Raw genomic sequence first — 18615 nt, forward strand, 5'->3', positions numbered from 1 at the left:
TTTAACCATTCATAGAAATGTACTTGTTCAAAGGTTATTTGAGTCAATTACTGTTTTTTTATCCACGTTGAATTGAATTCCTGTGAGGCATATTTTAGTTTAACCTTGTTATCGTGGTTCCTTGCTACATCACCATTGCGGCGGGTTCCTGTGTTATCTTCCTCAAACAATCACCGTTTTCAAGATCGAAGCCACAAATTTGGAACCCTAGCTTCTCAAATTTTTAAGAGAAAAGGTAAGACCTTTGCTCAACTCTAATACCGTCAGCCATGATTTTTCACTCAATTTCATTCTTCGGGTATTCGATTGCGTTGTCACTGTTGCAAGTTTAAATTTTACGGTAAACCAGATTCCTTAATTTTCACGTAAACGTCGTTAAGTTGCTTGAGGATGAAAAATTCATTGTGTGGTGGTTTGTGTATAAAATTAGAGGAGTAAGGATACGGGGTTAGATTGTTGTTATTGGTTATGGTCTCATGAAACCCTGTGCTCTGTTATCCCTCTTCGGTTGGATAATAAGAAAAGGTCACGGGCATTGCTCGTGCCTGATGATATTGGAAATTTGAGAAAGAAAGAAAAAGTATCATGTTTGTGCCATGTTTTAAATTTTTATGTCCAGTGAGTACAATCCATATACTATTGGGTTTTTACTATTTTTTTTCTTCCTCCACCGATGAATAAATGTAATTTAACTATTTATGTTTGCCAAGTATGGGATAAATAGGTTATAATGGTAAGGGTAAGCCTCACCGTATAATATTGAGAGACGTGCTGGTAAAGAGTTTCTTGGGGGTAATTTTGCAAGGAAATAATGCTTTTATTTGAATGGCAAGTGGTAAGTGAATAATTAGACTAGTTGGTGTATACTAAATGTCAAGTAATCCCCCAAAGCTGGGGAGAGGGGGAGTGCATTGTGTTATCTACGTGAAACATTCACTTGGAAGGTGTCATGTTTTCCTGAGCAGTTTTCAAGATCAAAAACTATATTTGCAGGAACACAAAACTATGCATACTGATAAAATTATTTTGGGAGCTCTATGCAATATGATGTCAGTGTATGCATGATTAATTTTAAATTTTCTTCTAATTGCTAATACTTTACTTCCTAGCATGTCTAAATGATTACTTTATGATTCTCACTCAATATTTTTAGAAGAACATGATCTGTGAATGAAAAGGTGTAGTCAACTCTCCATCAAAAGAAAAGCAAATCTTTACGAACATTTAGGCTGCAATAGTGCAGTTCAGTTCTTTGTCAGGGATTGTTATGAAAAAGTGGAAATTAGACCTATTTACATAATTCATTGCTATAACTGTAATTGGTGTTTACTAAACAAGATACTCCGATTCAGATAAGAAATTAACTCAATCAAATTATTAATCAACAGGAACTATATGAAATAGGAGAATAAAGTCCCAATGGGAAAGAAGAATGAGGGAGAGAGATGGGTGATCAAGTTTAGAACCTAGTTGCTCCCTGTTGAGCAAAATCTTGTTGATCCCTGTATCAGATTAGCATTGCACCTGAACCAGCCAGTTATTTTTCTTGTTTTCATGTGCTATAAATACTATACAATCAACCAACAAGTTTAGCTTTGGACATTTATCTCTCTCTGTTATTACATGTAATCTGTCTTTCTGCATGATTGTTAGGTAAATTATTTCAACATAAGTAGATAGTTCTTGGGGCATTTGTTGTCCTCTTTCCCCATAGAGAATAGCTTATACTGGTCACTCCTTTGGTTTGGTTTTACAATTTAAAAACTGATTTAATTAAAATGTTGTCTAAACTGTTTTAGAGCTGGTTTGGAATCAATATGATTCTGAACCAGTTCATTGAATCCAAACCAGCTTGTGAACCATTAGAAGCAGTTTAGCTTCGGATAACCAAATTACTCTGATGTAATTCTTCAGTTCAGTTTTTCAACCTGAGCTGAACCATGCCCACCCTTAACAACAACCAAGGTTATCAGACTCAAGAGCTTTGTAAACTCGACTTCTAGACCTGACTCGTAGATTCGTAAGCGTCTACTGCACCCTTACTTCATATAAAAAATTGTATATAGTGTTATACTAATTCAGAATTTAATCACCACAATTAATATAAATAATAAACAATAATTCAATAATTATAAAATAACTTAGTTCAAGAAAGATGATTATTATAATTATAAAATAACTTAGTTCAAGAAACATGATTATTATATAAGTTCAAATTTCACATAAATTAAGTTAATATGAATAAAAAAAATAAATAACTTCAACTTTTTGACCCCAATCATCTACTTATATCATCTCCAACATCATCTTCTTCGTTAGGATCACAAAAATTTGAAGTAGTGTCGGTCTCGCTTCCCGACATTATAAATCAGTCTCAATCAATTAAAAATCAAATAATTTAATTTTTAGAAAACCAAAAATAAATTAAATAAAAAACAAAACTACATATATATTATATATATGTAACAGAACAACATCGAAAGCCAGAGAAAAAAAAAAATAAAAAAACAAAGAAAGATATATAATATATTAGATATGTAATGATTAGTAAAAGTAAAAAAAATGAAATAAAAAAAACAAAGAAATATATATTATATACTTATGTCATTACTTCAAAAGAGGGAAAAGAGAAAGAGGGATCAACGACGCCACTGAACTAGCGTCCCGACGGAGCTGCCACGCGAGGCGATCAGAGTTGTCGTGCAAGACGATCGGAGCTGCCGTGCGAGACGATCGGAGCTGCGACGTGAATGACCGGAGCTGAGATTTCGAAATAGGCCAATGTTTTCAAGTTCGATTTTCTCTTCTTCTTCGATTAGGGTTTTCGAGTTGGGCTTCAATCTCTGTTTTCGCTTGGATTTTCGATTTGGAGCATTGGGGTTTTGGTTTGGACTTAAAATCCGAAAGCCAACAACATGTTTCAGTGTCATTTCGTCTCGTTCTTCGAACTCGGTGACTCGCTCTCGAACTCGCGAGTCTGGTACGAGTCGACGAGTTTACTCCGAGTTCACTACGAGTTTGGAAAAAAACGAGTTAACCCGTGAACACTGTCATGACTCGCAGACTCGTACGGGTGTACGACTCAACCCGCGAGTTTGATAACCATGACAACAACTTCTTCCCATCAGGGAGAGAACTTTACTAGAAAAGCTTTGTTCCAAGAAATAGGAAAACTAAGATTTTTTTTCATGATTTATTTGGTCCATGTGTGCTTTACTGATATGACGTTTGTGGTAATGGAAATGGCAAATTTTACCAGTGGTTTGGTTCAGTTTGATTTTCTATACCAGACCAAACTGTGATGACGTGTCTGCATAATCATATTATTATATTAAATCCCTGGATCAATTTTATAGTTTTTGTTTTTTTTCTGAATGCAGTATAAAAGAGGCTCAATCAGAACCTTGAGATTCCTTCTTTCCAGGACCCAGCTATCATATTTGTCAGTGTTGAGATAATAAACTGATAAATTCAAGTTAAAACTTCGTCAGTCTTATTGTTTCCCTAACCTAGCAAGTTGCAACTCTTAGCCAAAATGGTATCTGGGTTAATCAATGCGAATCCTATCATATATGAAAAGAAAGAGCGTCGAACTCGGACTGCTCCAACAACTATCCAAGATGAGTATGCTGTTGAACCAATTGACCAACAAGAGATTTTTGATATCCTTTTTTAAATTTCATTGTTTTCAGTAGTTTCTTGGAAAATAAATGAAATGTTGATAATTGTAACTGTGATATTTCTTAACATTCTCACATCATATAAGAGATATAAAGGACCCTGAGCACCCATACTCCTTAGAAGAGCTTAAGGTGATCACGGAGGAAGCTGTTGAAGTTGATGACCAGCGAAATTATGTTAGGTATTTATGGTGATTATTATTATTATTACTATTATTTTTATTATTTTTTATTTATATTCATTTATTGAGTTTCTAGACTTTTTGATTCACACTTAATCAATATATGTAATGTTAATTTCCTTCTTATTGGATGGTGACTGGGTTTTTCATCAGGATTACATTTACTCCAACAGTGGAACATTGTAGTATGGCAACAATTATAGGTCTATGCTTACGTGTCAAGCTCATGAGAAGCTTGCCTTCACGATATAAGGTATTCTCCATTTTTACGTGTTCAATAAGTTGATGTGATTAGTTTGAGTTGGAGAGAAAAAATATATTGATAGTTATTTTCTTACATAATTATAGAAGAGCTTTCTACTGTGTGCCCATGGACGCATACATGGTAAAATTAGGTATAGAAGAAAAATGCAGTACTCATTTAGTAATCTTTATTTTAAGTTATTTAAAATAATTCGTATGGTGTTTTAATGTGTTCATATTGTGCCCATGAACATTCCGTAAAACAACTTTAAGGAAAAATACTTTTTTAACTCATAGATTGCAGCATACTAACTAAAGAGAGATTAAAAATATTAATGGATTACTTATTTGCAATAATGATTTATGATATGATGCAAACATAGTTCTTAGTGAATGTGAAAGATCAATATTCATCCGTTATCATAATCCACTGATTGATGCCATGTCTACTCATAACATCCTTTTGTGTTTCTAATACTCTCTTAAATAAGATTAACTGGTGTTACATAGCTAGAATTTTAGAGGAGCACATGCTGGCTCCTGCCATTGGTATATTAGTTCCTTTCTTGCGCCTGCAATACTATTTGACATCTTAACCATGATATAGACCTTTTTTTTTTCTTGTCTGCAACATGTATGTATTGTTACCCAATTGTATTATGGTGTTTATAAAGCATAATATATGCTTCCATGGTACTCTGTGTGTCAGTTGAGAATATTATTTATAGAAATTACTAATTAAACCAAATATTATGTTGATCTTTGAACCCTATGTGACAATGTTATTTATGTTACTTATTGATTCCGGTCAGGTGGATATCAGAGTAGCACCTGGATCTCATGCAACTGAAGCTGCAGGTAAAAGTTTCTTACTTTTTTCTTTCTCCCTGTGGATCAGGTTGTGTTATGCACCTATACTTTCTGCTTGAACTGTTTACTGAAGCATTCAGTATCGATCTACGTCTTACTACTTAGATGATTGCCCATTCCATTTCTTGCTTGGAGTAATGAATGCTATTGACAGACCTGTGACAACACTTTTCTTGGATTTAAACCTTTTTGGTTCAAAAATGAGGTGTTTTGTTGTTGAATTTTATTTGATGATTATCTGTTTTACTCAAACAACAATCCTGCTCCCCGCCTCCCTTTTCCAAGGGCAGTTTGCAGAGTCAATAATTTGTTGAAATTTCCTGTGACATTTTTACAATTCTCTTTATAAATCTTTGATCATGACCGCACACAAATACCATTGCAATTATTTTTTTTTTTCACAAATATATATATGCAGTTAACAAACAATTAAATGATAAAGAACGCGTAGCAGCTGCACTGGAAAACCCAAACCTTCTGGATATGGTTGATGAATGCCTTGCTCCGTCTTACTACTGATCCAGCTTTTCTCTTTCCAACGAATAAACGAGACTGTAGGTTCTTTTCTACCTATAGTAGAAGTTGGCCAGTTTTATCTTTATGTATGATATTTTTTGTTGGTGGTATATTTGACCTTGAATATATTGGAATACGTAGTTGAAAATGTTATAGAATGAAGTACCAAAGTTCTTTGTTCATTAGCTCTAGAAAAATAAAAAAAGGAAATTCTTTCCATGTTTTGGAGGTGTCAGCTCATGTTTCATAAATTGTATTATCTATTCCATGTTTGATTGAACCTATATTGAACTATTAAATTATTTGAGTTATTAAGTTAGTTGAATAGAAGTTGCAAAAGGTAAATATTTCACATCAGGAGCTACCTTGTTGAATTGATCAATTTGGAATGCTGGGATATATCAGAAATTGATCAATTTGGCGTTGGTTCTTCAGGTAGAAATTACGTGGTTTTTGGCAGAGTAAGGAAGGGTGATAAAAGTGAACAACTATTATTCATTTATTTTTATTTCTATTCAAAGTTTCAGCCTTTATATATATATATATATATATATATATATATATATATATATATATATATATATATATATATATATATATATATATATATGTGTGTGTGTGTGTGTGTGTGTATAGCAATGTATTACTGTTACACACTATTCACTGTAATTATACTGATCACAATAGCATAAATTTAACTATGTATATGCCATTTAGCTTTTATAGTTGAAGGAAAAGGATTAACAATTTTTAATATACATCACCTTGTTAGATTAAACTTAGGGGTTGGATCTCTTAGACCTAGCACCTGAGGATTTATTTCCTTTTAACTGAGGATGTGTACGAGGGATCTAACAATGGATGATTAAAAATTGTGATTAAAAAAATACCTAACAAAAATATAAAATTAGTTAATATCTTTCATTAAATCTTCCTAATTTATGGCTATTATTGTGATAATTTATTTCTATGGCTTATTCTTCTCCCATTATAAGAGCTGCATCCATCAAATGAATATTTTAACATTCGCAGTATTGAGTTGTTTAAAAAATATATATACTGTTTTCTGTGTATGTAAATAATATTTGAATGATTTTGAAAACATGATATCTTTTTATTCTAAGACTTAGACTTAATTAAATTTAAGTTTATGATAAATTTAGGTATTTTCAATTAAATTTTTATTAAAAAAAATTGTTAATTGAGTACTCAATTCTTATATATGTGTTAAGTTCGTGTCGTTAAATCTGTTTTTTAATTGTGTGACATCAATGCTATCTTATTTCGTCATTTTGGTTACTTGTTTCTACCTATTAAAAATTGTGTGACATCACAGTTATATACACAATTAGATTATAAAACAATATCCTAATTAATATAAAATGATGAGTAATTTTTATTATTTTATTTGAAAATGTTGTGAATAATAAGTTGTGCTCCTTGAATATTTAATATAACAAGAAAGATTTAATAAAAATTCAATTAAAAATATTTTCATTTATGAAAAATGTGAGACTTAATTAAGTTTAAAACTTATTATCGTTATATATTGTATAAAGAAAATATTTCTTTAAAATTAAATTATTTTAAATTCTAAAAAAAAGTCCACTTCATTTACTTTACTTTTGAATAATGAAGGATTAATTTTTGTGATTTCTGTCAAAGAAATAATGCAGGATTGTAAAAGTTGACGAGATTTTGGTTTTTTATCTCTTTGTTTTTCCTTTCATACGTGAGATGATGCAACATCACTAATCAAGTTGTGACACCAAGTTGTGACGTAGATTGTAGTAGTTTTGTTTTTTCATATAATACTCCAACATTAACCCAATTATTTTCAACCACCTGTTCTCACCGACTCAGATATTCTTAATTTACACGAGTTTTTTTTTTTTTCAAATCAACGCAAAACAAGAAAGTTACCACTTAAATTAGAAACCAAACGATAAAAGACATGAAAAACGTGGGTTTAAAAAACTATTTGCTCGTCTTTGTATATAGTAAAAAAGAAGATGTTGGTGGTTGATGGAATAATTAATCTTGTTTATGAACATTAGAAAAGAATTACTTGATTGCAGAATGATTTAGGCTAAATTACTTTTTAATCTCTCTCTTTACTTTATAATTAATAGTTTCACTTTTTTAATGATAATAGTTTGTTTACAAATTTTTAAAATATATACTTTTAATTCAATTCTTGTAAACTAAGAAGCTTCCATTTATGTTTAATTCGTTGTTTTTGAATAAAAATAATAATATCCATATTTGTTTTTGCCTTTCTTCTGTCCCTTAATTAGAAAGGGTCGGAATTATTGTATTGACAACTTGTTTTTATTTTAATATTTTCGGAGTCAGTATAAATCATTTTCAATACGTTTAAAAGCAAACCACGTCATTTACCTGACGTATGGCACGAAAATTGTCTGACATATGCACTTAAATGTTTTCCTGCTATTATTATTATTATTATTATTATTATTATTATTATTATTATTATTATTATTTTGTTATAAAATAAAGTAAAAATATCATTAAATAGTAAGTGTTAATATGTAAATGGTCAGAAAATTTAGTTTTTATAATCAAAGTAAATTGATGTGTTATCTTTCATTTTATTTCATAATCTTATTTGAAAAAAAAAATCTATTAAAGTAAAATGTATTTTCTATTGTTAAAAATTAATATATTTCAAAAATAATTGATAACTTTTTTTAAATTTGAATATTAATAATAACAAAGTTAAAATTTTAAATTAATTTTCTATTCAATATGATATTAGCAATTTAATTACAAAATTATTAATTAATAATAATTGAGCTAGTAAAATGTGATAATAAATATTAATTTTTTTATGCTTTTAAATTTCATGATTAATTAAGTTTATCTATTACTAAATTAATTTTTTTTAATCATAAATATATTATAAATTCCAATAAATAATGTAAAAAAACTTTTGGGAGAGGAAGGGCCAAGGTCCCCACAAACTAAGGTTCGTCCCTTGGTAAGAAAACTTCACGTGACTATGTTAAATCATATTAATGTTGTTTTAGGATGTGATACATATCAAAATTTAAATTTATCATTTGTTAAAATTTGAGTAATTTCTATTTTAAAACTTTTCTGACTTTGACAATATGTTTCAAGTAAAAGATAATTCAGCTTTTAATATTGTCAGAGACATAGGTTTCGACACCTTCAAACAATCTTAATGTTAATTTAAGAAAAAAATCTTATTAATTTTTTTAATAGAGAACCAATCATATTTTAAAATTAGATACTCAATTAAGTTCAAAAAAAATATAAAAACAAAAACAAAATTAAAGATTTAAATATTTTGATATATTATTAAGTAAATTATTTTTTCTTTATTGTAAATATATTGCAAAGTTTTATTACATTAGTTATATTTCTGTCGTTTCATCACGTAATTTGTTTTTCAATTCAGTAAAATAAGTATTGTCCAATGATTTAAAAAATAAAGAGATAAAGGTCTCGTCAACTTTATACATGTCCCATATGTTAGTCAATGAAGAAAAAAGCTTTAATGAAGTGTCTCATAATTTTTGTATAAAATAATCTGGTGAGATGATTTTGTCTACAAAATCGTACTTGGTTGACCTAAATCATATCGGAACATATTTCCAATGTTTTTATATTTCTATTTAATAAAAGAAATAAAACATAAGAACATTTTTATTTCTTAAACTCACGTGTAAATTGAAATTCATCGCTATCTTCAATTTTGGTATATTTTCATCTTCAAATTTCTAAAATATATAGATGTAATCTTTTTAATTAAAGAGATTAACTTTTTTTATATATTTTTTGATGTTCTAAGTTGATATTTAAATTATTTATACCATTTAAAATGTTTAACATGTTAAAAAAATTGATTTCATTAAATTAAAAAAATTATATTTATTTGTTTGTAAAGTTTAAGGACCAAAATATATCAAAATTTAAAATAAAAACAAATTTCAATTTTGCATATAAATTTAAAGACTAAAAACATAAGTAACTTAATTCAAAAAATAATTATAAAAGCAGTTATTTGAATAAAATAATTAATGTTATCATAGTAACAAATTATAAGAAAATATACATACTAAAATAACTATTAAAATTGATAGTTTTATATATTTGTATAATGTATTTATATTTATTCTCGTATATGCCTGGTTTACTTTAGAGTGTAGAAAAATATAGTTTTCCATACAAATGTTATAGGAAATACACTTGAAGTTACATAATCTATCTATATAGGTTATATTATAGATATTTTATTACACTATAAAAGAAATTTCTAAATAACAACCAATTTTTAAAAAAAAAATTATAAATTATTAAAATAATTAATTTATACATTAATTTATAAATTAAAAAATATTGATAATTAAAAGAATTTCTATCATATTGATATTTTACATGTTATTATTTTATTAGAAGTGTTATCCGTTTTAATACTTAACTATTCTTTACAATTTATTAAGATTACATTATTCTTATAGATTTATTTTTAAAGAAAAACCTAAGTAAATGAGAAATAGAATCTAGTAAAGATTATATACTCAACAATTAAATAAAAATATTGAAACAAGATTGGTTAACATTTTATTTTAGTCAAAGGTAGACTTTTGTCTTCTTCTCTTTCCCACTATGTCCCCATGCTCCCATCTCTCACAATTCTCACTCACCCACCTTTGCCCTAAACTGAGACCTATTTATTTTTATTATTAAATTTTTGTTTGAAAATGAGGGGTGTGTGTTCACTTTGTTTAAAGAAAGAAGGTTGTGGTGATAAGAAAAAATAATGGACAATACATGACAAAAGAAAAATACAATATTCCCTTTAGAATTAATAGATCTAACTATATTAAAAGTGTTTTCGTATTGTCTCTTGTCCTATTATCCCATTTCTTTAAGAATTAAAAATTACACTATAAACGCCTAAAACTTCTTTAATGTTTCTATATACGTACGTGATGTTCTTTTTCATTCATGAATTATTTTTAGAAAAGTCATATTTTAACACTTCTAAATAAAAATACCTAGTTAACAACTCATTTTTTAAAATATATTTTGAATTTTAAATAAAAAATAATAATTAAAATATTATTTTAAATTATAGGGTAAGTATTTCATTTTAGTATCAACTTGTCGCAACTATTTATTTCAGTTAAGCGAAAATAATAGAAAATGTTTTTTTATACCATTTGTACGAATTAACATTCCACTTTTTAGGGGTATTTTAATCATTAAAAATCATTTTTTTTTTGTATTTGTAAAAAAATAAATTGAAAGGAAAAAATAGTGAATGTCAAATTTATTTAAAAAAATTTGATCTCCAGTTTAATTAAAAAAATTTAAGTTAATCTTTACTTTAAAAAAATACTCAATTGAGTTAATATTTTAAAAAATGGGACTCATTTAAAAGAAAAAACTAAAATTGTGACTTAATCAAAACAAAAAGCTAAGTGAGAAAAACTTTTCAACTAAACGGGTACAAAACAATTAATTAAGTCATTCGAAAATTTGTTAAGTGTCAAAATAATAATAATACCCATAAATTATATATTAATAGATAAAAAGCAACTAATGCACAAAGAGACTCTATTGAAGAACAAATATACTTATATACGTCTATGCATCCAAAGCTACTCATTGTAAGAAAATCATTAATTTCTTCTGCACAAATTTAATTGGTAATAATAAATATTCTTCCGTCATTCGATTTTACTGATAATAAATATTTGTTAGTAATTATTGTCTTAACTTAATTTATAAAATAATATTATTAGATTTGACTAAAAATTTATCATTCCTTTTACTAACGATAGAAGATTTTGTCAATAATAAAAATTAAAGATTATTGACACAGTTATCATAAAAAAAATTCGTTAACGATACAAAATCTAATTCATTATTGACAAGAAAACAAACATACCATTCCATGATTATATCTCAATTGTTGCACTATTCTTGAGACAGATTATCTTGAAGGAAACATAACTTTTCAGTCTCAATGGTACGATGATGGTGCTTGGGATATATATCATACAGTATAGCTAATGGTTAATAGCAATAAAATTTTCCTTTAGCGATCCAATTTTAAAATGTCTTTGACTTCCTCAACAACATCTTACACCATCTCATTTTGGAATTAAGTTTTGCAATGACTACGTCAAGAACCCAAGTTTATTTCCAATACCATAAATTGATAATGGAACCACATCCTAACAACCAAGTAACTCTGCCTCTTCTAATTTTTAATTCTCCACGAGTTGTAGTAAAATATATTTTTCTAACATCATCAATCTTATCCGACACATATATTTATTTTATAAAGTTTGCTAAAATTGTATAATCTTTGTATTAATTAAACATTATGAAAACCAAGCTTCTGGTGTTTCTATTTAAGGCCACACTCTCCTTCAACTTTGGACACGATCTCTCTTCATTTTCTTCTTCCATTTTTCCCATCGTTTGCGTTTTCAACTGTGAAAATGATATTGTCGAGAGTTTTTAAGGGAGCCGCCGTGAAGCTCGAACGGAGACCAGCTGAAGCACCACACAGTTTGGCGGATATAGTGTTCACGTTAGCAGAAGCCATAAGGTTCTTTTATGCAGAGACCTTGGGCAAATGGCATCTCTTGGATTTGCCAAGAGCCATTCTTTTTTCTATCATGGATAAGGTAGTTTCATTTCCAACTTTTCATACTTATCTATATACCTTTTTTTTTTCTACTGTAGTCTCACATAATTTAAAAATTAAGATTTAAGAGATTTAAATATATTTTTTTCTCTTTTTATTTTTAAGACATCTTTTAAAAATAAAATCGTGATATAATACATATAATTTGATGATAAAATCTCTTAATCTTTATGCATCTGAGTTATTATCTATTTTGGAGTGTTTGTCGTATTACACATCGACTTCTAAACTATTGAAATTATTGAATACGGAAGAAAAACTTTTTTTTTTTACTCAAATTACAAATTCTCATCTTTATTATTATTCGGTGTGAATCTTTGTAGACGAAGAAATCAGTTCCAATGGAATGTGGAGAAAGAAGTGACTGTGTTCAACTGAAAGACCCCGAACTGTTAAAGGAGTTGTATGAGCTCAAAAAATGCTTGACTCGCACCATGCTTTTCAGCAAGAAAAGCTTTCGTGCTTTTCTATTTGCTGCTGGATTTTCCAAGGAGGATGTCCTCCTACGGAAGAGAAGAGCTAGGGTTCGTTCGTTTCTTAAGCTTTTTTCAACATGTAGTGTAATCGTGTTGAAGTTCATATTGTTTATTCTAGACGTAAACAGGTGGTGACTATTATTATTGCTGTACCTAGTTTTAACTGAAAACTACTTTTGTGTCAGCTTCTGAAGCCTGCATTCACAGTTATACGTGATAAAGAATCAAATTGTTTGTTTGTGTTCATCCGTGGAACTCAAAGCGTAAGAGACACCCTTACAGATGCAATCGGTGCTCCAGTGTCCTTCAGTCCCTTCATTTACATAGATGGTGAGCTAAAACAGGACATGGTTTCAGGATATGGACACCGTGGTATGGTTGCTGCAGCTCGCTGGATCAAAAAGCACTGCACTCCTATACTTCTTGATGAACTTCGTAAAAACCATGATTACCAAATCAAGGTATTGTTAGCCTCTTTTGAAAACTAGTGATTATATTGTTCAACCAGAATTGGAACATTATAGTCTTTTGGAAAACCAGAGATTATAATGTTTTACTTTTTCTTTAAATGCCATAATGTAAACTCTTGCTTCCATTTCTTTATAAATTAAACTTATGTATTTTTTTTTTATATATATATATATATATAGCCATGTAAATCAACCTTTTTGTTAATTAATAAATCTTCATTCCATAGGTTGTTGGGCACTCGCTTGGTGGTGGTACTGCTGCACTGTTGACATATATGCTTAGAGAAATAAAGCAATTCTCTTCATGCACTTGTGTGACCTTTGGTCCAGGCAAGGGGTCAATTATGCCAAAATCTTTAATTTACAACTAAAGTTTTATTTTGCCCCAGATTGAGTTACTATATATTTGATCAATAGTTTTTTTTTTTTTTATTACAATCGAATATCACATGGTCTTTGGTTATAGATGGTAGAACAGCGTGTTATGGAGATGCTAATGTTGTACTGTTGTAGTCTGTAGTGGTTGACAAATTCAAAAGTTAATTATACAAAAAATTGCATCATGAAAACAATGTTAATCATAATGATACTTAAACAACAATATATACTGTAAGAATATAATATTAATTAAAATAAGATAAAATTCAGCTGGACGCATCAACTTTCCTATTATTATTTAATACAAGTCAGTGACCAAAATATGTATTTTTTGCAGCTGCTTCTGTGTCATCGGAGTTATCGGAATTTGGCAAACCCTTTATCATTTCCGTTATAAACGATTTAGACATAGTACCTACTTTGTCAGCATCTTCTGTTCATGAATTCATTTACGAGGTGCTCAAACCAGTTCTCCCAACATAACATCGGTTTACCAATGCTTAATCTTCTGTTACAAAATGTTTCTTCTCATTGCTCTTTTAGGCTTTCTTTGATTAGGTCAATACCTATTTTTTTTTTTAATCGGCAAATGTATTTAAATAGAGCATTTAGGTATTCCGACCCTTATACACAATTTAAATAGTTCAATGCCTAATAATGCTTGAATAAATTTTCAGGGTAAGGTTAAGCATGAAAACATACTAAGTGCAGCACGTGGAACTATAACTGCTATTGGATCTCGCTTACCATTTGCATCTAGTGCTAAAGCCATTTCGGATCGTGCAGTATCCCTTGGCTCGCAGGTAGCTTTCAGTTATATATTTGACATATAATTGTACTATGGAACATGGAACAAAGATGATTATATATTTTTTGATTCAGACCCAGATAATCATATATTTGAAAAATTGAATCTTTGTTAAAATTTAACTGACAATTGCTCCATTGGCTTTGACAATGCTAATCATATACACTTTTTTATGCCTAAAAAAGGTTGTGAAGAGGCATAAACAAAGAACTCGGTCATTGTTATCCTGGTCCCAGAAGCGTGACAATGTTGACACATTGCCAAGCTCTAAATCAGATACCTTGGCTGAGGTTTCTCGATCATCGGAGAGAAGTTATGAAGAGATAATAATCTCAGAGTCTACGACTGATGAGGATGATTCTAATTTCTCTGATGAAGATGATGACAACGATGAAATAGACGAAGAGGAACAACTTTTATCTGCTTTCCAGAACATCATTACTTCCAGTGCCTCTGACGAAGAATTGCTGAGTCAATTGGAGAAACTTGAGCTGCAGAAACAGGAAAATATTATCCCTATTAAGGAAGAAGAGGTCATAACCAAAGACATCACTGAAGAAGAAACCATTGAGGTTAATCATACTGAAGAAAAAGGTGATGTGATTACAAAATCAGACAACAACATGGATATACATCCTCTTTATCCTCCAGGCAGGATCATACATATTGTTCCTGCACCCTCTTCTGACAATTCTGATTCAGACTATGATTCTGATCAGAAACACCTCTACTTATATGAAACACCTAAACAACTCTATGGAAAACTTAGGGTTTCAAGAAGGATGATATTTGATCATATGACAAATAAGTATCTAAAGATGTTGCAGAAACTGATCAATCAACTAGAGGACCAACATTCGCAAAACCATGGATGAGAGCCAAAGAATGACGAATGGAAAATATATATATTAGGTTTACGAGGTGTCTCCTTATATAAAGTTGGGTCTTTTAGTGTCATGTTGTTGTGTGTAATGAATTATAATTTGTTAGGAGTGTGCTTTGATATGTTAGGTTGAAATGGTTTGCTTAATATTTCTGCAGTTTGTAATGTTGGGAAGTCTTATGAATGATTGTTTCTGGTTTTCCTTTACTTTAAGATGATGTTAGCTATGCTCAATCCCACTTGGCGTTTAATTGTTCTTTACAAATGGAATATTACTGTAAGGGAAAGACTACTAAAGGGAATCATTTTAAGTGTTATTGTAAAATATAAATAAATAGAAAATAATATAACATTTATAAACTTTTGTTATAATAAAATGTATAGAAAATAATATATATATATATATATATTTTGTTTTTTTATCGGTAATTTTAGTTTTTCTTCGACCCTAAAAAAATTATATGATATTCCTCTTTTAAGTGATGAGAAAGCAGGGAGAGTGTATTATACCTAAACAATTTTGGGTAATTACCTGGTCTAAACTATCCGTCTAGCTCTATTATAAGAAAATGGTTAACTGAAAAACAAGACAACACTTGACCGCTCGGGCCGCCTACACCCCTACTCCAAAGAATAGTACAGAAAGAAGAGCCGCTAACCCCAAACTTAGAAAATTACAACGATGCCTCCAGGGTCAACTCATCAACATGGGGCTTGGGCTTGGGCTTGGGCTTGACCTAGGCCCATTTAGAACCTGAACATTGGCCCAACCCAATAAAGAGGGCTCAGCTTATAAGAAGGAAAAAACATAATTAATGACTTTATAAATGCACGTGGACCCTAGAAATTTTAGACGTACGCTCTCATTAATTCACTAATCTGAAATTTGACTATTGAGAGTATTTGCTGACTTGATTGTCAAAGTCTTTTCCACAGGAACAATTGGCGCTCACTGTGGGGATTGACAATTGTTCCGGTACACCCAATAAGTCTCATATCGCTTAAGAGTCGAGGTCAAGCGAAATTTAAATACTCATATCTCCTTCCACCTTCCGAGGCGTCTTTTAAGGATAAAACCGTGACGGAGCTCAAACGCTCCAAAACGGACAATACCTTGAAAACGCAATGGTTGTTCCTAACGATGGCTGCTAAACAAACTTAGATCGGAATCGGATTAGAAAGTATCATATCAACATTGACGACCCCTACCAAATATTTCTACATTTTTAAGCTTTAAACATCAAATCAAACTACTAATTTATATTTAGTTTAACTCAATTCAAATTTTTACCTTTCCGCTTTTTTAGTTCTATCTAATCGATAGCAATGATTATTTATTTTAAGAACTTTAACTAACCAAATAAAAAGTTCCATTGTTTTTGTATTTCAAATAAAACTAGCAATTTCTTAAAATCAAAATTTAAATAAAAATCTAACCTATAATAACTACATCCCTAACATTATGACCTCTAAAATGTGGAGTTTTTGAAAAGGAAAGATGAGTAGTGGTTGACCAACTCTAATATAAAGAAAACCTAGTCATCATTATAAAGACTTCATTTTTCACACTAACCAACTTTAATTTCCTTCAATAATCATCATCACGCATGGGATAAAAGAAGAGTAAGGAGAAACAAGAAACTTAGTGAAAGAACTCCCTTTTTTCACATTGTCACTGTGACTTATTTTTCAATTGTATAGTTTTCGATGTTGATATATATATATATATATATATATATATATATATATATATATATATATATATATATATATATATATTTTTTAATTTTTAAAACCGTCACAAAGTATTGTGATGGCTATTAAAATAAAAATTAATTTTAAAGATTTCATTGTTTTTATTTAAGATTTCAAATAAATAAAAAAATAAGTTAAAGGACAAGTGAAAATAATTCAGGAACTTTAAGGAAGAAAAAATTATATTCAGGAAATTCAGTAATTAAACCTTAATTATCTATCTCGTTTTAATTACATGAAAAACAAATGAAAAGTTATGAGTAAGTTAACTTCTGTTCGATTTTTCTTTTGGTTAGCGAGGCACGATTTTAAAAGCAAAATTAGATCCCGATATTAATTAATATCCGTAAATTGTTTGACACGGTCAAAAAGCTTTTTTTTAATATAAAACTCTGTTCCCAATACAAATTATTTTAAAAGTTGAGGAGGCCTTTTGCTTTGTGTTTTAAGGCAGGTGATAATGCATTTTATTGAATTAAAAAATACGTCAAATGACACAATAATTTTATTAGAAAAATATAATTATATTTATTTAAAAAAACTACTTCATTTTTTAGATTAATAGCAGGAGAAAAGAACACACACACATATATATATATATATATATATATATGTATGTATAATAAAATAATTATAGCATATCTAATTAAGAAATGGTATATTTAATAATGGCAAGACATATACAATTGAAAGCCTAAGTAATTGATATGAAAGAAAAATGTAAAGAACGCCACACATTATTGGAGAAAGAGAAATGATGACATAATGAAAATCAGTTTATTATTTGAATATAAAAGTGATAATATTCATAACACAGATAATAATAATATTTTTTATCATCTCATTTTTATGTTAATCATCTTCTGGCGGGTATGAATCTTGGTAAATTCAATAAGAAGATAATGTATTATTATAATTTATTAAAGTTCACGAGATTTGTTTTTTTTCCCAGGTAAACGTCAACGATGTTACTTATTTTATTGAATTAAAAAAAATGAAAGGAAAAATTGACTAGAAATAATGCTGGATTAGTAGATAAACACCAATAATCTGATTCCCTACCTAACAGAGATCGATTTAAAAATTCATACTTTCACAGTTTAAGAGGAATATTAAAAAAAGAAGAGCAATAGAAGTTGTTAATTTAAAAACCTTTGGTTTAACTTTACTTCCACCCGAACATTGACACGTGTGTGCTACAGAAGCGTGACTAATAAATTACTGGTGATTAATACCAATACACGTGTTATTCTGTAAAAGCGTAGAGTTTAATATTTTGTCTAATATGTCACTTCTGACGCTATTTCACAAAATAATGTGTGTCAATTTTGGCGAGGGTGACTCTGACTTGAAATACAAAAAAAAAAATAAGGTGTAAATAATTTGGTGGGGGTATTGAAACACTTGATTTAACACTTGATTTGAAAGGGAGAGAAGATATTGAAAAAAAATTGATTTTTTTTTAATTTATATGCAGATCAAGAGAGAGATTTAGTTATTATTGTGAATTAGATGTTCCAATCCAAAAGAAAAACTTTGACTAATCTACTCAGATGGAAAAAAAAATTTATGACTATAAAAATGGACAGTTATTGATTATTTATCTTTAAAAATTGATATAATATTATTGCTCCTGTTCAAA

General features: G+C 29.2%; 2 protein-coding genes across 3 annotated transcripts; both read left to right on the top strand.

Moving 5' to 3' along the window:
• Positions 1-33: 33 nt before the first annotated feature.
• AE7 (MIP18 family protein (DUF59)) lies at positions 34-5821 on the top strand. 2 transcript variants are annotated; one of them, XM_028053506.2, is made up of 6 exons: positions 34-235; positions 3381-3662; positions 3757-3862; positions 4016-4115; positions 4918-4963; positions 5394-5821. In XM_028053506.2, the coding sequence occupies exons 2-6, from the start codon at positions 3536-3538 to the stop codon at positions 5492-5494; spliced, it is 480 nt and encodes a 159-aa protein (XP_027909307.2). In that variant the 5' UTR covers positions 34-235; positions 3381-3535; the 3' UTR covers positions 5495-5821. The 2 variants fall into 2 exon arrangements, with proteins under 2 accessions (XP_027909307.2, XP_085525641.1); XM_085669515.1 differs by lacking the exon at positions 34-235 and adding an exon at positions 2624-2791.
• Positions 5822-11913: 6092 nt separating this feature from the next.
• Positions 11914-15425, top strand: LOC114169638 (uncharacterized). Its single transcript, XM_028054883.2, has 7 exons — positions 11914-12183; positions 12527-12727; positions 12865-13140; positions 13377-13479; positions 13865-13983; positions 14205-14330; positions 14521-15425. The coding sequence occupies exons 1-7, from the start codon at positions 11995-11997 to the stop codon at positions 15208-15210; spliced, it is 1704 nt and encodes a 567-aa protein (XP_027910684.2). The 5' UTR covers positions 11914-11994; the 3' UTR covers positions 15211-15425.
• Positions 15426-18615: the final 3190 nt, after the last annotated feature.

Source organism: Vigna unguiculata, chromosome 2, assembly GCF_037176805.1.
Source record: "Vigna unguiculata cultivar grain cowpea cultivar isolate G323 ecotype 2 chromosome 2, ASM3717680v1, whole genome shotgun sequence".
In the NCBI taxonomy this organism is placed as follows: domain Eukaryota; kingdom Viridiplantae; phylum Streptophyta; class Magnoliopsida; order Fabales; family Fabaceae; genus Vigna; species Vigna unguiculata.